The sequence below is a fragment of the Oncorhynchus keta genome, chromosome 11 (assembly GCF_023373465.1).
Source record: "Oncorhynchus keta strain PuntledgeMale-10-30-2019 chromosome 11, Oket_V2, whole genome shotgun sequence".
In the NCBI taxonomy this organism is placed as follows: Eukaryota; Metazoa; Chordata; class Actinopteri; order Salmoniformes; family Salmonidae; genus Oncorhynchus; species Oncorhynchus keta.
The window spans coordinates 28408032-28430759 of record NC_068431.1 but is presented as its reverse complement, the minus strand read 5'-3'; the positions used below and the strand labels follow the sequence as shown (position 1 = coordinate 28430759).

The window sequence follows — 22728 nt, the reverse complement described above, 5'->3', positions numbered from 1 at the left end:
GACTTTCACTAGCGACTGTATATTTTGTTACACTCCAGCACGATAGGCGGTGATAGGGGTAACTGTCGCGTTGAACTCAAGGGAAAAACTGAGAAAAATCAAACGAAGGAAGTACACACGAGGAATCGTAAGCGTTACCTCCTCCATTGATGCCAATTCAGCAATTTTGATGCTATATTTAGCAACTTTTCAGTCTACCCTGACAACTTTTTTTCAAACAGCACCTAGCAACAAATTTAGCTACTTTTACAAATGTATTTGGAACTTTTAGCAACTTTTGAAAAGTGACTCAAACGCTAAAATGCATTTCCCTCTAAATGACACAAAAACGATTTTCTGTCACACACTCAGTCACATCACACGTTCCATTTTAAAATGTATTTATTTTTTTATGAACAACAAATCAATACATAAAGCACATGAGGGAACACAAGCATACATAGATTACAAACAATGTACATTCGAGCTAGGGCGTACAATATCACATTACAATTACACAAGGACCTTAAGGGACATGCATATACTTACAATTCTAACAGCTTTTTTGTTAGTAGAGCATTTAACCGTCTTAAAATACAGTTCAATTTCGTTTTGTAGGGCACGAAAATGTGGTTTTCTGTTTGTAAATTTACATTTGTGTATATGAAATTTGGCCAAAATAATAATGAAATGAATTACATAAAAATGTTTTAGCTTATTTCTATTGTATGTAAAGAATCCAAACAGTACATCTCTCCACAATAGTGTCAAATCTTCATAAATGTGTTCAATTATAAACCTACTGATGTTGTAAAGAATTGCTATTTCTTATGCAAGTGACCAGCCTACTGCTAAATACATGGCTACAACTCACAGTAAAGCCTGTGGGGTCCCCTACAGGATAGCTCCCACATTACACACATAATCTCCCTTTTTAGTCGAACACTGTGTGCCCGAAGAGGATTCTACGATGACGGACAGACAACTGAGCCAATGGCGGAAGACTACAGACTACACCCCAGCTGAACCAATCCAAAGATCCGATCTCCCAGAATCAACCTACTTTCTGTGCCGTATATTAGGGCTGTACTGATTCTTAACGGCCTCTTTTCCTGCTGTTCTGTGCGAGCGAACGGGAGAGCCGTATTTACGTGTACCAGATATTCTCACTCTGAAATAAACTGTCGCTTGTCGTACAAATTTTACCACCTTGTCTGAATCGATCCTTGACCGGCTCGCCCTTCTACATACCCTATTATTAACAATGTCTTGCCAGTTTTCTTACATGCATATAATGCCAAAAAAGATGCAACACTGTTTCTGTGTGGTCATTACAAAAGGAGCAATTTGAGTTTGTTTTCCTTAAACTTCTTCATATAGTGGTTGGCAGGATAATATTTATGAATCATTTTAAAGGAAACTTCCTTAATTTTGTTAACAAGTAAGGTATGTGTGTGGCAACATCCAAACTTTTTTCAGTCAATTTGAGTAACGTTATTGTGTATTCCGCTCAATGATCACAACGTCATTTAGCAACTTTTAGCAACAAATCGACCTGCCTCTAGCAACTTCCCCTGAAAATCAGTTGGCAACACTGCTCTCCTCGCCTCTTTCTCAAAATCCATTGGATGAGAAAACCAGCTGGTCCAGACCTTCTGACCTGCTCCTCCAATGGGTTTTTAGAGAGAGGACGCGAGGAGTGACAATTGAGATTCTCCCATTTTTTTGTCAGCACGGTCATCTAGCTAGCTACAGTCATACAATATACGATGGCAACGTTTTTCGGAGAGGTTTTATCTGTTTACTCGCGTGCAGTCGAAGAAGACGACGATGATCTGGATGATGAAAACGAAGATGAGCGAATTCACAGAGAGATAGAAGAAAAGAGGTAGCTAAGCTAGCTAACGACTCACACAAAGCTAGCTAACGACTCACAAACTGCACGCTATTGAGCTTTCAGTTTCAATTGGCAACTAGTTAGCGAAGGCTTTGAAATGGTTCGCGTTTGTAGCTTATGCAGTAGATGGCTTTTTTGAAATATCCATCGCTTGTCAAAATAACATGTCCTCTGTTCTCAACTGTACACAACTCCTTTTATTATTTCAATACGTTAGTACACGGTGACTAAGTGTAAAGTTTTTCACTGACTGGTGTTCTGGTTCAACAGGGAGGTCCATATTGTGTGGTGCCCTGAAGTCGCACAATCACTTGAGGACTCTGGCAGCAACAAATTGCAATGCTCAGACCTCATCATTGCCGTGGGCACTAATGCTGCAGGTAAGCTCTCGAGTGGCGCAGCGGACAAAAGCACGGCATCTGCATCTCGGTGCTAGAGGCGTCACTACAGACCATGTTTCGATTTCAAGCTGTATCACAACTGGTCGTGATCGGGAGACCCTTAGGGCGGCGCACAATTTGCCCAGAGTCGTCCGGGTTAGGCGGTCATTGTAAATAAGAATTTGTTCTTAACTGACTTGCCTAGTTAAATAAAAGCTCACCTGTGACGACTGGGGTGTATCCATTAGTCGGATTCCGTTGTAAAACGTTTTACAACAAACAGTTTACTCAACGCTCTTCAAAATGAAAAGCTGTTGAGTCCTGTTTTGTTCTTAAACGGAATTTGTAGTTCAGTCACCTCTCTTAAAAAACAAAGTGACTGGTGGAAGGAACCCTATGGATTTCACTTGATTTCACTTTGGAGTATGGAAGATTTGGTCATTTATAGATGTGCAGCTTGTGCCAAGCGTTCTGCAGACTATTGGGATGGACATGGCAACGCATGAAAACCATACTTTTAAAATGAACTACAACTTCCGTTTAAGAACGAAATGCAACCAAACAGCTTTCTGTCAACTTTTGCAACATAATCCGACTAATGAATACACTCCTGGTCTAACTCTTTCTCTCAAGGAATGAAAATTCCCTCCTATTGTTTTCAGGATTTCTGTCTGCATATGTGTTGAACACTGAAAGCTGGGATGCAGTGGGCCATGTGTCACTATGGAATGAGAGGAGTAGGGGCTCCAGTAGACAGAGCATTGCCCCACTGCCTGGAGAGCCAGCCTGCCTCTTCTACCGACACAGGGACAACCCAGCAGTGAGTGGCTGATCAAACACAATGCACACCAACAATTGCACATAGGATACACTTAAAGGTCTAAGCCTTGTCCAAACCACAACGGCCCATCGTTCAGAAGCCTGTGTTTGGACACTAGTCTGTTGCAGCATTAATCCATCTGCTCAGTGCCAAGCAGAGAGGCATATGGTCCTGTTCGTTGGTATGACTCAACCAGGGATCGATCGTCCAATTTCAGGATGGACACTAACCACAAGGCCGCTGAGTTGGTATACAAATTAAACTGAGATGCAGTGATGTGACGTTGCAACGAGCAGTAGGATGAACCGCAAATATTGCAGATGAGCGCTATGTCAGACGTTGCACTTTCCAAAAATAAAGACACGTGCGCTTCACACTGCTGCAATATTATAGCTGTGGGATAAAAACATAAGTTAAGCCTTGCGCTTCACCTTCATAAATGTTTCTTGATTGCTGACTCTACCTTTAAAGGTGTGTTCCAGCAATATTTTCATTGCTGCTGTAGTCAGTGACTCAGCGATTATAGCAGGTTCTGTAAAGCAGTGGTCACCAACCTTTCATGAGCTGAGATCACTTTGTCAAAATGCAGGCTGTGATAAAAAAAAATCATGACTTCATCCTAAGCCTATGCAACATTAACCTATCAAAATCAGTTCTGTAGCAGTGAGGTTTGTGCATAGGCTATAAGCTCAATACATTCTCAATGCATATAGACTATTCTTGAATTGCCCAGCCAATGTCGTGCTTCTCAGACCATTTAAAAATATATATATTTCAAAACCTGAGGTATATGATCCCACTGGTAATATATCATTTGTAGCATTACTAATTGAAGTTGTTTATTTTACTGGACTGATGGTGCCTGCATCTGATGGTCAGTCTCAGCAGAGGGTGGGTTTTGTGAGAGGCTACCTCTGATGGTTTTCTGACTCATGCACCAATTCATGTTACTCGTATGATCAGAGAACGTGAAATAGGCTACTCCTCGATATTAGAAAGGCAAGCCGCTAATAGCGACACAAGTCTCGATAAATTTTGTAGTGCGAGTGGATCAAATAAAATGTTATTCGTCACATGCGCCGAATGCAACAGGTGTGTAGACCTTACAGTGAAATGCATACTTTACAAGCCCTTAACCAACAATGCAGTATTAAGAAAAAATACCTCTGTAGTGGCTTGCGGTCGGAGGCCGAGCAGTTGTCATTCCAGGCAGTGATGCAACCATGGTGCAGCTGTAGAACCATTTGATGACCCATGCCAAATCTTTTCAGTCTCTTTAGGGGGAATATGTTTTGTCGTGCCCTCTTCACGACTGTCTTGGTGTGCCTGGACCATGTTAGTTTGTTGGTGATGTGGACACCAAGGAACTTGACGTTCTCAACCTGCTCCACTACAGCCCCGTCGATGAAAATGGGGGAGTGCTCGGCCGACTTTTTCCTGTAGTACACATTCTCCTTTGTCTTGATCACATTGAGGGAGAGGTTGTTGTTCTGGCACCACACGGCCAGGTCTCTAACCTCCTCCCTATAGGTTGTCTCGTCGTTGTCGGTGATCAGCAAACTTAATGATGGTGTTGGAGTGGTGCTTGGCCATGCAGTCATGAGTGAACAGGGAGTATAGGAGGGGACTGAGCACGCACCCATGAGAGGCCCCCGTGTTCAGGATCAGCATGGCGGCTGTGTTGTTACCTACCCTTACCACTTGGTGCGGCCCGTCAGGAAGTCCAGGATCCAGGTGCAATGGGGGGTGTTTAGTCCCAGGATCCTTAGCTTAGTGATGAGCTTTGAGGGCACTATGGTGTACACTGAGCTGTAGTCAATGAAGAGCATTCTCACATAGGTCTTCCTTTTGTCTAGGGGTGAAAGGGCAGTGTGGAGTGCAATGGAGATTGTATCATCTGTGGATCTGTTGGGGCGGTATGCAAATTGGAGTGGATGTAGGGTTTCTGGCATAATGGTGTTGATGTAAACCATGACCAGCCTTTCAAAGCACTTCATGGCTACAGACGTGAGTGCTACGGGTCAGTAGTCATTTAGGCAGGTTACCTTAGTGTTCTTGGACACAGAGACAATGGCGGTCAGCTTGAAACATGTTGGTATTACAGACTCAGACAAGGAGAGGTTGAAAATGTCAGTGAAGACACTTGCAAGCTGGTCAGCGCATGCTATGAGTAAGCATGATCAGACAGTCGCCCGGAACAGCTCATGCTCTCATGCATACTTCAGTGTTACTTGCCTCGAAGCGAGCATAGAACTAAATTAGCTCGTCTGGTATTCTCGTGTCACTGGGCAGCTTTCGGCTGTGCTTCTCTTTGTAGTCTGTAATAGTTTGCAAGCCCTGCCACATGCGACGAGCGTCGGAGCCGGTTTAGTACGATTCGATCTTAGTCCTGTGTTGACGCTTTGCCTGTTTGATGGTTTTGTCGGAGGGTGTAGCAGGATTTCTTATAAGCTTCTGGGTTAGAGTCCCACTCCTTGAAACCGGCAGCTCTACCCTTTAGCTCATTGCGAATGTTGCCTGTAATCTATGGCTTCTGGTTGAGGTATATAGGTACAGTCACTGTGGGAACGATGTCATCAATGGCCTTATTGATGAAGCCAGTGTCTGATGTGTTGTACTCCTCAGTGCATCGGAAGAATCCCGGAACATTTTCCAGTCCGTGCTAGCAAAACAGTCCTATAGCTTAGCAAAACAGTCCTGTAGCTTAGCATCTGCTTCATCTGACCACTTTCTTATTGACCGAGTCACTGGTGCTTCACTGGGAGGTTTATTTTATGGCTTGTAAATGTGACAGTGCTGACTAAAACAGCAGCTCTTTGCTGTATTTTTTGACAGGTTCTAGTCATGATTGCTAATGTTTTGAAATCTCACACTGAGTCAACTATCAGCTTCACTGTGGGCTTGTGGACGCTCCAGACACGGTGATCTGAGCTATCTGATTGGCCAGTGGTAGACCTATGGGTGTACTTAATTTGCTCCCCGGGCGAGTAGAGTTTGTACCGTCAGGCACATGAAATGGTTCAAATGGGAACACTACGATACCCGGTGTGAAGGGCAGTTGAATCAAGTGCACCTACCACAAACAGTGCAAAACTAATTTTAAAAAATAGTAACTTGAGGATTTATCGTTGGGCTTCTTCTTTTTTTAATGCCAGCTGTACAGTGTTAACTCTGACACATTGGTGCTACTGGCTTCCGGGTTAAGCGATTAAGCGAGCAGTGTCAAGCAGTGCGGGTTGTGTTTTGGAGGACGCATGGCTCTCAACCATTGCTCTCAACCATTGCCCCTCCTGAGCCTCTATGGGGGTTGCAGCTATTGGACAAGACTAACTACCAATTGGATATCTTAAAAGTGGGGAGAAAAAGGGGTAAAAAGTGTTTAAAAAAACAAGGAAAGCCTTGGAGGAAGGGAAAAACTAGGAAAGCCTTGCGATCGACTGGTTGGTGACGACTGCTTTAAAGTATATTCTTGTGTTGCTTTTGAAGGTCCTGGTCTGCCAAAGCACTTGTTACATTGCGGAGGACCAACTGTTTCAATGGACAGAAAAGGTAATGCTCTTGTGATTTTATAGATGCCTTAGAGGTTCAGGTTGCCCACTGCTTGATATGACTATAAGTAGATGTGACTGTAAAAGTACTGGTCAACAATGACTACGGCCTCTTCTCTTTCTCCCTCCTTCCTTCTGGTTCTAGGTGTTTGGCTGCCTCCAGAAGAGAGGGCTCACTGTGATGGTGCTGTCGGACAGCCCTGTGGCTGAGTACAAAACGCCAGACTACCTCTACGGTAGCGATGTCCCTTTCCTACGCTCCCTCAAGAGCAGTGCCTCCAAGGGCCAGGCCCTCTGCCCTGCACTAGAGCAGCCAAACATCCTCACTGGACTGCCAGCTGCAGGTACCACCATACTGATGTCTTTGATTCCCTGGGTTGAAGTCTTCCATTTAATTCCACGTAATTAAATAATGGACTATTTTCAATTCATTAAATTGATCGACTTTGAAATGGAATTTTCCCCCAACCATGTTCAGGCATGTATTATTTGCGTAAAAGCACTTGCATTAACGGAACATGATTTAATTTGTCAAAGATTCTTGCCATATCATGCATATTAGCCAACTTGCTGAATTTGTCATTCTTTCTCCTTAGGACCTTTCTATGGATTACATTATGGTTATTTTTGGTTAATTTCTGCTTCCTTTTCACACAGAATAACCCAAATACTAAAATGGATCTCTATTCTTTCCTCAGTACTGAGCCACTGCCAAGTCCATCAGATTCCAGCTGTTCTGTACCAATGCTACACTGATGTCATCAGCCCAGACTCTATCACCATGGAAACCTACAAACCTGCCCTGTTGTGTCTAAGCAAGTTGGTCAAGGTGAGCGAATACATTGTAGAGCAGGGAGCAGAACATTTTTGCGCTTTAAATTTGATTTCCTAAAATTCTGCCCATTTTGCCGTGGGGTGGAGAGAAGACTTTGCAGTTTTATAACTCATTTCCTGCAGTTCTAGACATTTTGCCATAAGATAGAGGCAAATGTTAGCAGTTTTCAATATAACTGATGAACAATGGGGCCTATCCCAGTCAGTAATTCGACCATGCTTACTACAAGTCTAGCGGCCAGCTATCAAAACTAACTTACCGATCAAACAAATGTAGCTTACAACCACATTTCGAAATTGCAGCTTTTGTATTCTAACTCAACGTTAAGTTGCAATCCCGACTAAGTCATCCCAGTATCAGTATCAATGTCCTAATGGTAGCTATTCATCACTGTTCAGGGTTCTCAAAAGCTTTGTCTTTTGCTGATCTCTCTTTCTCTCGCCCTCTCTCTCCACACATTTTACCCCCAGTTGGAGCCTTGTCTGAGCGCTGACGTCCTCCGAAAGTTTGCCATAATCACTGAGGCTCAGAGTAATCTGTATACTTAAATGTAGAAGATGTATTTGTACTGAACAGGCTCTGTATTTGTCTTTTACCTAATGAACAGGTTCACTTTATTTTAACCAAATCTGTATTTTGGATGTATATGGCATTTTATAGAAGTGTCCAGACACTTTTTTGCAATTTCACTTGGTTTTGAGAAACTTACCCCACCTGCCATAGACTTCCTCATGCGCGTTCTGCAGTTGCAGGCGCACAGATATAACATGAACAAAAGCTCCAAAAACACCCAAATAAGTCCTTTTAAAAACAGCATTGCTCTCAGTATAACGATGCAACTCTTTAGACGTCATTCCAAACTTTAAATTCTAATTTGTTGACTCAAGTGATACTTCTCCGTGTAGGCCTTCTCCGGGCATTTCTCAAGACCTGCATTGCTATACTGAGAGCATTACCGTTTCTAAAAGGATGTATTTGGGTGTTTTTGAAGAGTTTGTTCATGTTTTATCTGTGACCCTGCAACTGCAGAACAAGCATGATGAAGTTTATCACCAGTGGGGTAAGTTTGTCAAAACCAAGTGAAATACAAAGTTTGGACACTTCCCATAACATTCCGTTTACAAAAAAACTTAACCTTTTCATTTAAACTGTAAAATAATATGTAAGTAATGTTTTTTAATTTGGAAGAAGTGAAGGGCACCTTAATTGAAAATAAAAAGGTACAACACTCAGCATTTTAAAATTCCTTGTTTTATTTAAGCAAAGTTAAAAAGCTTGATGTTTCTGCCATCAACCTAGTTCTGAGGAAGGCCATTGATGGCTGAAAAATCAAGCATTTTTACTTAGGATGTTAAGTCTCCTATATGGGGCACTTTGCGTGGCTCTGGAGCAATTCCGACTGACAGTTTGGTGTACGAGGCGCTGTTTGAATGTCATAGGGACCTGTGCCTCATAGTGCCCACTCTCGCTCAGTGGACCCGACATTTGCAAAGGGAGCGACATGTCACATTTTCTGCCCTGTCCAGACAGAATCGATTTGCTCTTCCTCTGAGTAACTGATACATATATAAAAGGGGACAGTCTAGCGAATCCAGCAGTTGTGGTTTCATCTCTGATGTTCTCAGCCGGATTTAGAGCTCTTAACATGAAATAATACTAATTAATTTCTTAAAATTTAAACAAGACCACTTTTTCTTGGTCACAGATTGATGAAATCACGTGCTTAAAGCTGAAGTAACGAGTCTGCACACATTTGAATTGTCTCTGTGCTGCTCAGTGGACATTTAGAAGAAAATTCTGTCAGTTATATGAAATAGTGACCGTATTGATTGTACTGTAATGAAGTATGATCATGTTTATTTTAAAGAAAGGTGCAATTTTATAGTAAGTCATTTATCATTTGATTGTTACTATATTTACAAAGCATCAGTCATTTCAAGCCCTATTTCTCCATTTTTGTTGCATTGAAAGAAAAAAAATATAGATTTCATTTCATATTTTCATGTTTTTACTATGTACTTGAGCTTGTGTCCTCTAAAGTGAGTACACCTCGGCAATTTCAAACATTTTTTTCTTAGAAAGGTGAGTTCCAGACATTTCTAAAACTATGCAACATTACCTGTTATTGTTTATGGCCATCATGAAAAATTGTAACTTTTGGGTATGTCTATTTAGGCAGAAATCTTCAGTTTGCCCTATCATTCAAGAGGTAAAAAATAACATTTTAATGTTGAGCGAGCGTTGTGCCTTTTTTACTTTTTCAAGTAATGTTAAATTTAAAATGTGAATTAACACCCTGAAATTCTGTATTTTCATTCATCTTAACACTTTGAAAATTAACTGGTATTATTATAACTTTTTAGACGTTTCTAAATAAATACCATCCCCAAATCTTTGTCTCAAATATGCCTTAAAAGGTCAGACTGTACACTGACTATACAAAACATTAAGAACACTTGCTCTTTCCATGAGACTGACCCAGGTGAAAGCTATGATCCCTTATTGATGTCACTTTGTAAATTCGCATAAATCCGTGTAGATGAAAGTGAGAAGAGGTTAAAGAAGGATTTTTAAACCTTGAGACAATTGAAACATTGATTGTGTATATGTGCCATTCAGAGGGTGAATGGGCAAGACAAAAATATTTAAATGCCTTTGAATGGGGTATGGTAGTTGGTGCCAGGCACACCGGTTTGTGTCAAGAACTGCACTGCTGCTGAGTTTTTCATGCTCAACAGTTTCCCATGTCTTTATCAAGAATGGTCCACCACCCAAATGACATCCAGCCAACTTGACACAACTGTGGGAAGCATTGGAGTCAGCATGGGCCAGCATATCTGTGGAACGCTTTCAATACCTTTGAGTCCATGCCCTGGCCAATTTAGGCTGTTCTGAATGTGAAAGGGGGTGCAACTCCAGGAAGGTGCACCTAATGTTTGGTACTGTATACTCCGTGTATATGGCCCTGTCCGGTCCCAGTCAGCCGAGCGCCATACAGTCTGTCCCGATAACAAGGTCTGTCCCAAATGGCATCCTATTCGCTGCATAGTGCAGAACCCTATGGGCCCTGGTCAAAAGTAGTGCACTATAAAGGAAATGGGGTGCCATTAGGGACTCCTCCCTGGTTACACTTGAGCCACTCACACATCTAATCCATAAGTGGAATGACTGGTGATGGCTACTTTTTTTGCTGTAATATTTTAGTTGTTTTCTGGCTTCTCTTTCCTTCCTGTATGTCGCTATCATATGTAGCCTTGACAGTGTGCTTATTTACCTTCAAAACCAGTCCATTCTCCTGGGAGGGTCTCTTCCTTATGCTCTGTCTTGGTATTTTTCTAACCTATTTTTCTTTCTATCCCTCTTTCCCTTAAACCAACGAATTGTCTCCTATTCAGCATGTGAGACCTTCAATGACCACTTCATTTTCTGGAAATCTACGTAGCAAATTTGGCACTTTTTTTTCCCCTCAACACAGTCGTGAGAGAGTAAGAATCATTAGGTCTATGCTCAATGGTCAATCTTCGGTGTATGTTTATGAACAACATTTTCTGAATGAAGCACATTGATAAAGTGGTCTGGATCTTTGTCATGGAAGTCATGTGGTTCACATATACTTTAAAATGCATTTGGAAAGTATTCAGACCCCTTGACCTTTTCCACATTTTGTTACTTTACAGCTTTATTTTAAAATGGATTAAATACATTCTTTCCCTCATCAATCTATGCACAATACCCCATAATGACAAAGCGAAAATAGGTTTGTGGAAATTTTTGCTGATTTAATACAAATAAAAACAGATACCTTTATTTACATAAGTATTCAGACCCTTTGCTATGAGACTTGAAATTGAGCTCAGGTGCATCCTGTTTCCATTGATCTTGATGTTTCTACAACTTGATTGGAGTCCACCTGTGATCAATTCAATTGATTGGACATGATTTGCAAAGGCACACACCTATCTATGTAGGGTCCCACAGTTGACAGTGCATGTCAGAGCAAAAACCAAGCCATGAGGTTGAAGGAATTGTCCGTAGATCTCCGAGACAGGATTGTGTCTAGGCACAGATCTGGGGAAGGGTACCGAAAAATGACTGATGCATTGAAGGTCCCCAAGAACACAGTGGCCTCCATCATTCTTAAATGGAATAAGGTTGGAGCTACAAAGACTCTTGCTAGAGCTGGCCACCTGTACAAACTGCAATCGGGGGAGAAGGGCCTTGGTCAGGGAGGTGACCAAGAACTCGATGGTCAGTCTGACAGAGCTCCAGAGTAACTCTGGAGATGGGAGAACCTTCCAGAAGGACAACCATTTCTGCAGCACTCCACCAATCAGGCCTTTATGGTAGAGTGGCCAGATTGAAGCCAATCCCCAGTAAAATGCACAGAACGGCCTGCTTGGAGTTTGCCAAAAGGCACCTAAAGGACTCTCAGACCATGAGAAACAAGATTCTCTTGTCTGATGAAACAAGGATTGAACTCTTTGCCCTGAATTCCAAACGTCCTGTCTGGAGGAAACCTGGCACCATCCCTATGGTGAAGCATGGTGGGGGCAGCATCATGCAGTGGGGATGTTTTTCAGTGGCAGGGACTGGGAGACTAGTCAGAATTGAGGGAAAGATGAACGGAGTAAGTACAGAGATCCCTTGATGAAAACCTGCTCAGGACCTCAGAGTGGGGCGGAGGTTCACCTTCCAGCAGGACAACGACCCTAAGCACACAGCCAAGACAGAGTAGCTTTTGGGACCAGTCTCTGAATGTCCTTGTGGCCTAGCCAGAGCCCAGACTTGAACATCTCTGGAGAGACCTGAAATAATATAATAATATATAATAATATATGCCATTTAGCAGACGCTTTTATCCAAAGCGACTTACAGTCATGTGTGCATACATTCTACGTATGGGTGGTCCCGGGAATCGAACCCACTACCCTGGCGTTACAAGCGCCATGCTCTACCAACTGTGCTACAGAAGGACCACCTGAAAATAGCTGTGCAGCAATGCTGCCCATCCAATCTGACAGAGCTTGAGAGGATCTGCAGAGAAGAATGGGAGAAACTCCCCAAATACATGTGTACCAAGCTTGTACCTTACCCAAGAAGACTTGAGGCTGTAATCGCTGCCAAAGGTGCTTCAACAAAGTACTGAGTTAAAGGGTCTTATTACTTATGTAAATGTGATATTTCAGTTTTACATTTTTTTAGACATTTGCAAATAAACTGTTTTTGGCTTTGTCATTATGGGTTATTTGTGTAGATTTAGGGGGAAAACGATTTAATCAATTTTAGAATAAGGCTGTAACATAACAAAATGTGGAGATAGTCAAGGGGTCTGAACTTTCTGAATGCACTATATATAAAAAGTATTTGGATACCCCTTCAAATGAGTGGATTTGGCTATTTCAGGCACACCCGTTGCTGACTGGTGTATAAAACCGAGCAAACCGCCATGCAATCTCTAATCTCTACAACATTGGCAGTAGAATGGCCTTACTGAAGAGCTAAGTGATTTTTAACTTGGCACCGTCATAGGACGCCACCTTTCCAACAAGTCAGTTCGTCAAATTTCTGCTTTGCAAGAGCTACCCCGGTCAACTACTGTTATTGTGAAGTGGAAACGTCTTGGTGCAATAACGGCTCAGCCGTGAAGTGATTGGCCACATGCTTACAACACAGGACCGCCTAGTGCTGAAGCGCGGATAGGGCTGCTGTGCTTCAAGCTCTTAGGAAACTTTGCAGTATTTTATTTGTGTTATTTCTTACATTAATAGCCCAGGAAAACGTTTTGTGTTATTACATACAGCTGGGAAGAACTTTTGCATATCAGAGCGGTGGTAACTCGCCAGCATTACAACCAGGAATACGACTGTCCCGAAACGGATCCTTTGTTCGTATCCCCCAGTGCAATTGAACTGATCCCAGAGGCTGTTCCAAAACTCGGAGTGGATTTTTAGTCTGACTCAGGAGGCGTGCACGCTGATGTTCAGTTTCTGGATAATTAAGTTGAGAAGCTCAGGGCAAGGATTTCCTTCCAGAGACACATCAGGGATTGTAACATATTCTTTGACGGAAACATGGCTCTCTCGGGATATACTGTCTGAGTCTGTTCAGCCATTTGGGTTCTCAGTTCATCGTGCAGACAGGAATAAATATCTCTCCGGGAAGAACAAGGGCGGGGGTGTATGTTTCATGATTAACTACTCATGGTGTGATTGTGATAACATACAGGAACTCCAGTCCTTCTGTTCACTGGACTTAGAATACTTCACAATCAAATGCCGACTGTATTACCTCCCAAGATAATTATCTTCGGTTATAGTCACAACTGTGTATATTCCCACTCAAGCCAATACCACGACGGCCTTCTAACTTCACTGGACTTTACGCAAACTGGAAAACACATATCCTGGGGCCACATTTATTGTAGTTGGGAATTTTAACAAAGCAAATTTGAGGAAAATGTTTCCGAAGTTCTATCAACACATTGACTGTAGTACTCGCACTGCTAAAACACTCGACCACTGCTACTCCAACTTCCGGGATGCCGACAAGGCCTTCCCCTGCCCTCCCTTCGGCAAATCTGATCACAACTCCATTTTGCTGCTCCCTTCCTATAGGCAGAAACTCAAACAGGAAGAACCCGTGCTAAGGACTATTCAAGTCTGACCAATTTAGTATCCATGCTTCAAGATTGTTTTGATCACGCGGACTGGGATATGTTCTGGGTAGCCTCTGAGAACAACAGACGAATACACTGATACGGTGACGGATGTTTATCAGGAAGTGTATAGGAGATGTTGTACCCACTGTGACTATTAAAACCTACCCTAACCAGAAACCGTGGATAGATGGCAGCATTTGCGCAAAACTGAAAGCGTGAACCATCGCATTTAACCATGTCAAGGTGACTGGGAATATGGCCAAATACTAACAGTGTAGTTATTCCTTCCGTAAGGCAATCAAACAGGAAAACCATCAGTATAGAGACAAAGTGGAGTCGAAATTCAACGGCACGGACATGAGACGTATGTGGCACAGTCTACAGACAATCATGGACTACAAAGTGAAAACCAGCCATGTGGCGGACACTGATGTCTTGCTTCCGGACAAGCTAAACACCTTCACCCGCTTTGAGAATAAAACAGTGCCACGGACGCAGCCTGCTACCAAGGACTGTGGGCTCTCCTTCGTGACTGATGTAAGTATGACATTTAAGCGTGTTAACCCTTGCAAGGCTGCCGGTCCAGATGGCATCCCAAGCTGCGTCCTCAGAGCATGCACAGACCAGCTGGTTGGAGTGTTTACGGACATATTTAATCTCTCCCTATCCCAGTCTGTTGTCCCCACATGCTTCAATATGTCCACCATTGTTTCTGTACCCAAGAAAGCAAAGATAATTAAAGTAAATGACTATCTCCCTGTAGTACTCACTTCTGTCATCATGAAGTGCTTTGAGAGACTAGTGATATGATCCTTGACCTCTACCTTACCTGACACCCTAGACCCACTTCAATTTGCTTACCGCCCCAATACATCCACAGACGATGCAATTGCCATCGCACCACACACTGCCTTATCTCATCTGGACAAGAGGAATACCTATGTAAGAACGCTGTTCATTGACAATAGCTCAGCATTCAACACCATAGTACCCTCCAAGCTCATCATTAAGTTTGAGGCCCAGGGTCTGAACCACGCCCTGTGCAACTGGGTCCTGAACTTCCTGAAGGGCCACTTCCAGGTGGTGAAGGTAGGAAACAACGCCTCCACTTTGCTGATCCTCAACACTGTGGCCCCACAAGGATGCATGCTCAGCCCCCTCCTGTACTCCCTGTTCACCCATGACTGCGTGGCCACGCACTCCTCCAACTCAATCATCAAGTTTGCAGACGTCACAACAGTAGTAGGCCTGACTTCCAACAATGACGAGACCGCCTACAAAGAGGAGGTGAGGGCCCTGGGAGTGTGGTGCCAACCTCTCACCCAACGTCAACAAATTCTGAGAGGGAGCACCCCCCATCCACATCCACATCTACAGGACCGCAGTGGAGAAGGTGGAAAGCTTCATGTTCCTCGGTGTACCCATCACAGCGCCTCTTCATTTGGCTTGACACCTAAAATCCTCACAAACTTTTACAGATGTACAATTGAGAGCATCCTAATGGGCTGTATCACCGCCTGGTATGGCAACTGTACCGCCTGCAACCGCAGGGATCTCCAGAGGGTGGCGCGGTCTACCCAACGCATCATTGGGGGCAAACTACCTGCCCTCCAGGACACCTACAGCACCTGATGTCACAGGTAGGCCAAGATAATCAAGGACAACAACCACCCGAGCCACTGCCTATTCACCCTGCTATCATCCAGAAGGCATGGTCCGCATCAAAGCAGGGACCGAGAGACTGAAAAACAGCTTCTATCTCACGGCCATCAGACTGTTTAAATAGCCATCACTAGCACATAAGAGGCAGCTGCCCTATACACTACCAGTCAAAAGTTTTAGAACACCTACTCATTCAAGGGTTTTTCTTTATTTTTTACTATTTTCTACATTGTAGAATAATACTGAAGACATCAAAACTATGAAATAACACATGGAATCATGTAGTAACCAAACGTGTTAAAAAAAACTCAGATTCTTCAAATAGCCACCCTTTACCTTGATTACAGCTTTTCACACTTTCCATTCTCTCAACCAGCTTCACCTGGAATGCTTTTCCAACAGTCTTGAAGGAGTTTCCACATATGCTGAGTACTTGTTGGCTGCTTTTCCTTCACTCTGCGGTCCGACACATCCCCAAACAACCTAAAAAAAAAGTTTTTGAGGTCTGGGGATTGTGTAAATCAGGTCATTTGACGCAGCACTCCATCACTCTCCTTCTTGGTAAAATAGCCCGTACACAGCCTGGAAGTGTGATGGGTCATTGTCCTGTTTGAAAAACAAATGATGCTCCCACTAAGCACAAACCAGATGGGATGGTGTATCGCTGCAGGATGCTGTGGTAGCCATGCCGGTTAAGTGTGTCATGAATTGTAAATACATCATTGGCAGTGTCAACAGCAAAGCACCATCACACCATAACACCACCTTCTCCATTATTTAAAGTGGGATATACACATTAGGAGATAATCCTTTCACACACACCGTGTCTCACGAAGACACGGCGGTTGGATCCAAAAAGCTCAAATTTGGACTCCAGACGAAAGGACAAATTTCCACCGGTTTAATGTTCATTGCTCGTGTTGCCTGGCACAAACAAGTTTTTTCTTATTGGTGTCCTTTAGTAGTGGTTTCTTTGCTGCAATTCGACCATGAAGGCCTGATTCGCAGTCTCCCCTGAAAGGTTGATGTTGAGATGTCTGTTACTTGAACTCTGTGAAGAATTTATTTGGGCCGCAATTTCGGAGGTGCTGTTAACTTTAATGAACGTATCCTCTGCTGCAGAAAACTATGGGTCTTCTGTTCCTGTTCCGGTCCTCATGAGAGCCAGTTTCATCATAGCGCTTGATGGGTTTTGCGACTGCACTTGAAGAAGTTCTTGAAATGTTCCGTATTGACTTACCTTCATGTCTTAAAGTAATGGACTGTCGTTTCTCTTTGCTTTTTTGAGCCGCTCTTCTGTATACCCTCCCCCACCTTGTCACAACTCAACTGATTGGCTCAAACACATTGAGAAGGAAATAAATTCCACAAATTAACTTTTAAGAAGGTACACCTGTTAATTGAACAGCATTCCAGGTGACTACCTCATGAAGCTGGTTGAGAGAATGCCAAGAGAGTGCAAAGTTGTCAACAAGGCAAAGGGTGGCTATTTGAATAATCTCAAATATAAAATATATTTTGATTTATTTTGCACTTTTTTTTGGTTACGACATGATTCCATGCGTGTTATTTCATAGTTTTGATGTACTAATATTCTACAATGTAGAAAATGGTAAAAAAAAATAAAGAAAAACCCTTGAATGTGTAGGTGTTCTAAAACTTTTGACCGGTAGTGTACATAGACTTGAAATCACTGGCAGCTTTAATAATGTTTACATATTTTGCATGTCTCATCTCATTATATCCTATTCTACTATATTCTATCCTAATCTACTGTATTCCATTCTACTGTATGTGTCTATACCTCTGACATTGCGCGTCCCCAAATATTTATATATTTTTAATTCCATTACGTTATTTTATATTTGTGTGTATTGTTAGATATTAGTTGTTAGATATTACGACACTGTTGGAGCTAGAAACACAAGCATTTCGCTGCACCTGCAATAACATATGATAAGCACATGTATGTGACAAATATGTATTTGGATTTGATGAATCGCCTGTCCTCATTTGCAACACTCACTACCGAGTTCCAAGCTGCCTCTGGAAGCAACGTCAGCACAATAACTGTTTGTTGGGTGATTCCTGAAATGGGTTTCCATGGCTGAGCAGCTGCACACAAACCTAAGATTGTGCGCAATGCCAAGCGTCGACAGGAGTGGTGTAAAGTTTGCCACCATTGGATTCTGGAGCAGTGGAAACGTTTTCTCTGGACTGATGGACACACTTCATCATCTGGCAGTCCGACGGACGAATCTGGGTTTGACGGATGCCGGGAGTACACTACCTGACCTAATGCATAGCGCCAACAGTAAAGTTTGGGGTTGTTTTTTCATGGTTCGGACGAGGCCTCTTAGTTCCTGTGAAGGGAATTCTTAACTCTACAGCATACAATGACATTCTAGACGATTCTGTGCAAGTTTGGGAAAGGCCCCCGTGCACAAATCGAGGTCCATACAGAAATGGCTTGTCGAGATCTGTGTGGAAGAACTTGACTGGCCTGCACAGAGCCCGACCTCAACCCCTTCGAACACCTTTGGGATGAATTGGAACGCCGACTGCGAGCCAGGCATAATCGCCCAACATCAGTGCCCAACCTCACTAATGCTCTTGTGGCTGACTGGAAGCAAGTAATATTCCAACATCTAGTGGAAAGCCTTCCCAGAAGAGTGGAGGCTGTTATCGCAGCAAAGGGGGGACCAACTTCATATTAATGCCCATGATTTTGCAATGAGTTGTACGACGAGCATTTGTCCACATACTTTTGGTTATGTAGTTTATATAAACCATTAGTAAGTAGTCTTCTCTTTAACTGATAAATTAACCTGAGCGGGGGTGTTTTTTTTCTTTCTTTGATTGTGCCTATTTCTCTGAATTTGCCATTTTTATTTTCCAATTTGCAATATTATATTTGTCCAGAAGATGGAGCAGGTCACCATACTTTCAATAAGCAAAGTCAGCCCTCTGTGTGACTAAAACTGCAACACCTTTGTCACACCCTCAATGTATTCATTTTTTTCTCTTTCATTCTTATTTCATTCATTCTTCATAGTTTGGCACTGGTGGTTTGCACTAATAAGGGAAAGTGATAGAGGACTGGTATTGTTTAGTCTGAAAAATGTACGTTTGTACTGAAATGAAACATCAATAGTTCTAAGCAGCTCTAATTTGAATGCAAGTAATCTATTTTATAATACATACGAGTAAGGCATCTTACATTGCATCTTGGTGAACAAACCTTGCACAAAGATTATGACCAGTCAGGTTATCCGGAATTGAATGAATCATTTAATCTTGAGGTCTACCGAATTCTGATCAATTTTTTGCATACATCCTGTAATGTGAAAAGGAGAAAAATGACATTCCCAATGAATATGATTACATGCCAGAAAGCTTAATATGGGCATGCAATTCATTTGGTTTACATGGAGATTTGTTGAAGTGTGATGGTCCGTAGAGTTAGCATGATAGAAATCAACACTTTGCTGCAATGAGTAAAGATTTTCCTTACAAGTCTTCAGTGATCACTTCACATTGAGAAGTTCACAGTTTTTGCTTTAGCCTGGTTCTGGTGCTCATCTGTGGTTTTCAAAGAACTCTTTGTACTCACACTCCCTCCATCCTTCCACAGCCAGAGTGTTGGGGTGCTAATGATCGCTCCCTCCCCCTGACATACTGTATGTGATCATTACTCATCATTGAGCCAACATGGTGGCTCGTTGCCCAGTTGCCATCCTGTGCCTTTTGGATGGGTGATGTGTTAGTGCTCAAGACTATCTCCACTGATACTCTGCTTCTGCTATTGCCTTTATGAGTTACTCTTGTCCCTGAGGGGGTTTTGTATAGCATGGAACACAGCGTCCTAGTGTTATTCACAGGCACTTTAGTTAAGATTCCTCAAGCATTATTTGCTGTTGTATTTATTATGGATCCCCATTAGCTGCTGACAAGGCAAAATTAAGGCAGTTATACAATTTAAAAAACATTACAATACATTCATTACAGAATTCACAACACACTGTGTTCCCTCAGGCCCATACTCCTCTACCACACATGTCCAACGCAAAAACCATATATGTGTGTATGTTATGTGTGTGTATACATGTCTGTGCCTATGTTTGTATTACTTCACAGTCCCGCTGTTTCATAAGGTCTATTTTTACCTGCTTTTTGAATCTGATTCTACTGCTAGCATCAGTTACCTGATGTGGAATAGAGTTCAATGTAGTCATGGCTCTATGTAGTACTTTGCGCCTCTCATAGTCTGTTATGGTGGCATGTCTTGTGGGGTATGCATGGGTGTCCGAGCTGTGTGCTAGTATTTTAAATAGACAGCTCGGTACCTTCAGCTTACAAAAACAAGGAATGAGGAAGTCAATCTCTCTTCCACTTTGAGCCATGAGAGATTGACATGCATGTCATTAATGTTAGCTCTCTGTGTACTTTTAAGAGCCATCCTTGCTGCCCGGTTCTGAACCCAAGGTAGAAGCCACCGGAGAGGAAGACAGAACAGAGGAAGAAGACGCAGGAACCTCCGGAGCCGATCTTGAATGGGAAGCCCCCAAGGAAGGCGCGGGAACTTCTGGATCAAGGGCGGCAAAGCTGATTCTGGTCTGTCAGGTCCGGGCTCAACATCTCCAAGGACCCCCTCAGTTTTTAAATGCAAAAATGTCACTGTTTTAGAATAAGGATGTAACATATATAAGTCTGAGTACTTTCCGAATGCACTGTATGTCATGTTTCTTTCTTACTGAGTTGTCTATAGATGTTTATGGTGTTGAGCACAGCAGAAAATATGGAAAGATTGAGGTTTACACAAGAAACCACATTACATCACTGATGACCCTGTCAGTATAATTTGGAATTCCCGAGATGACATCTTTAAAACATATATTCAGTAATGAACAATGATGGAAAGTTATACTACGAATAGTCTATTCTGCTGTTAAACATCACTTTCCAGTGACATACAGTGCCTTCAGAAAGTATTCACACCCCTTGACTTTTTCCACATTTTGTTGTGTTACAGCCTGAATTTAAAATGGAATAAATATAGATTTTTCTTTCACTGTCCTACGCACAATACCCCATAATGTCAAAGTGGAATTATGTTTTTGAAAGTTTTACAAATTAATTAAAAATGAAAAGCTGAAATGTCTTGAGTTAATAAGTATTCAACCTTTTTGTTATGGCAAAAGCCTGAAGTAAAAATAAAATAGTAAATATGTGCTTAACAAGTTACATGGACTCACTCTATGCGCAATAATAGTAATAAAAAAATAAAAAACTCAGCTCTGTTCCGCACACATACAATGATCTGTCAGGTCCCTCAGTCAAGCAGTGAATTTCAAACACAGATTCAACCACAAAGCCAGGGAGGTTTTCCAATGACTCGCAAAGAAGGGCACCTATTGGTAGATGAAAAAAACAACACACCCAGTCACTACAAAGATACAGGCTTCCTTCCTAACACAGTTGCTGGAGAGGATGGAAACCAATCAGGGATGTCACCATGGGACCAATAGTGACTTTTAAAACAGTTTAATGGCTGTGATAGAAAACTGAGGATGGATCAGTAACATTGTAGTTACTCCACAATACTAACCTAATAGACAGTGAAAAGCCTGTACAGAATAAACATTTTAACAGATGCATCCTGTTTGCAATAAGGCACATGCTATACTGCAAAAAATGTGGCAAAGCAATTCACTTTTTGTTCTGAATACAAAGTGTTATGTTTAGGGCAAATCCAATACAACACATTACTGAGTACCATTCTCCATATTTTTAAGCATAGTGGTGGCTTCATGTTATGGGTATGGTTGTAATCATTATGGACTTGAGTTTTAGGATAAAAGTAAATGGAATGGAGGCAAAATCTTAGAGGAAAACCTGGTTCAGTCTGCTTTCCACCAGACACAGGGAGATGAATTGACCTTTCTGCAGGACAATAACCTAAAACAGTGAATGTTCCTGAGTGGCCTAGTCAGAGTTTTGAATCTGCTTGAAAATGTCAAGACTTAAATGTTTTTCTATTTATGATCAACATCCAACTTGACAGAGTTTGAATAATTTTGAAAAGAATAATGGGCAAATGTTGTACAATCCAGGTATGTAAAGCTCTTCGAGCTCTTTGGGTTTAATGGAATGATCCCGGATGAGCCCCCATTATGTTACGCATGCCTCTATGAAGAGGGAACGCAACACCCTACTACAACTCAACTCTCCGTGAAGTGAAAGAGGTATGGACTGTAGGTGCGAGGAAGGATGACAAAAGGCAGAGAATTTAGCATTTACTAGGAATTTATTCATTCACATGGTAATATGGGGAAAAGGGGCTGGACAGAACCAAAGAAAAGAAAGTAAATATCAAAGCTACCTCTCCTAGCTTACCTGCCTAACCATTACTTACCTAATTTAGCACCACCTGGTGCCTTAACCAAAATACAGGGGGTGGTCCACCCAGGTCTTACCTAGTGTACCTAGACAGTGAATATACTACAGGTATATGTATGCCCGCAGGCCTCTTGCCTAAGCACTCCCTAGGTGCCTTCCCCCCTGGGAACAAATTAAACAGAATAACACAAACAATTTCAATAATCAAAACAGTGCGTCCTATTGACACATAGACATACCCAATCAGCTCCCTCAGCAACAACTAACATAGTACATACCAAATCACTTTCTGAGAAACAACCAACGCTATATAACCCTCAGCTCCCTGAAAAGCAACCAACACCGCTCTCAGCAATTTAATTCTCCATATCACAATCAATCTCTCCAACAATGATCTCTCTCCTGAACAACAGAACACTACTGGCTTTTATAACTGGAGAAGGAGTCTAATGGGATACAGCTGTAACTTGACGAGGGGGCGGGGTCAGCTCCAATTAGCCATAGAGTCGACCAATCAGCTGCTTGAGGGATTTCAGGAAGCCATTTCCTG

General features: G+C 42.3%; 1 protein-coding gene across 2 annotated transcripts; it reads left to right on the top strand.

Moving 5' to 3' along the window:
* The first annotated feature begins 684 nt into the window (after positions 1-684).
* Positions 685-20942, top strand: psmg1 (proteasome (prosome, macropain) assembly chaperone 1). 2 transcript variants are annotated; one of them, XM_035780121.2, is made up of 7 exons: positions 685-1867; positions 2147-2256; positions 2919-3076; positions 6563-6625; positions 6770-6968; positions 7323-7453; positions 20233-20942. In XM_035780121.2, exons 1-7 carry the CDS (start codon positions 1749-1751, stop codon positions 20266-20268), a joined length of 816 nt encoding a protein of 271 aa, XP_035636014.1. In that variant the 5' UTR covers positions 685-1748; the 3' UTR covers positions 20269-20942. The 2 variants fall into 2 exon arrangements, with proteins under 2 accessions (XP_035636014.1, XP_035636013.1); XM_035780120.2 differs by lacking the exon at positions 20233-20942 and adding an exon at positions 7930-8691 and having other exon boundaries at positions 696-1867.
* The last annotated feature ends 1786 nt before the right edge of the window (positions 20943-22728 follow it).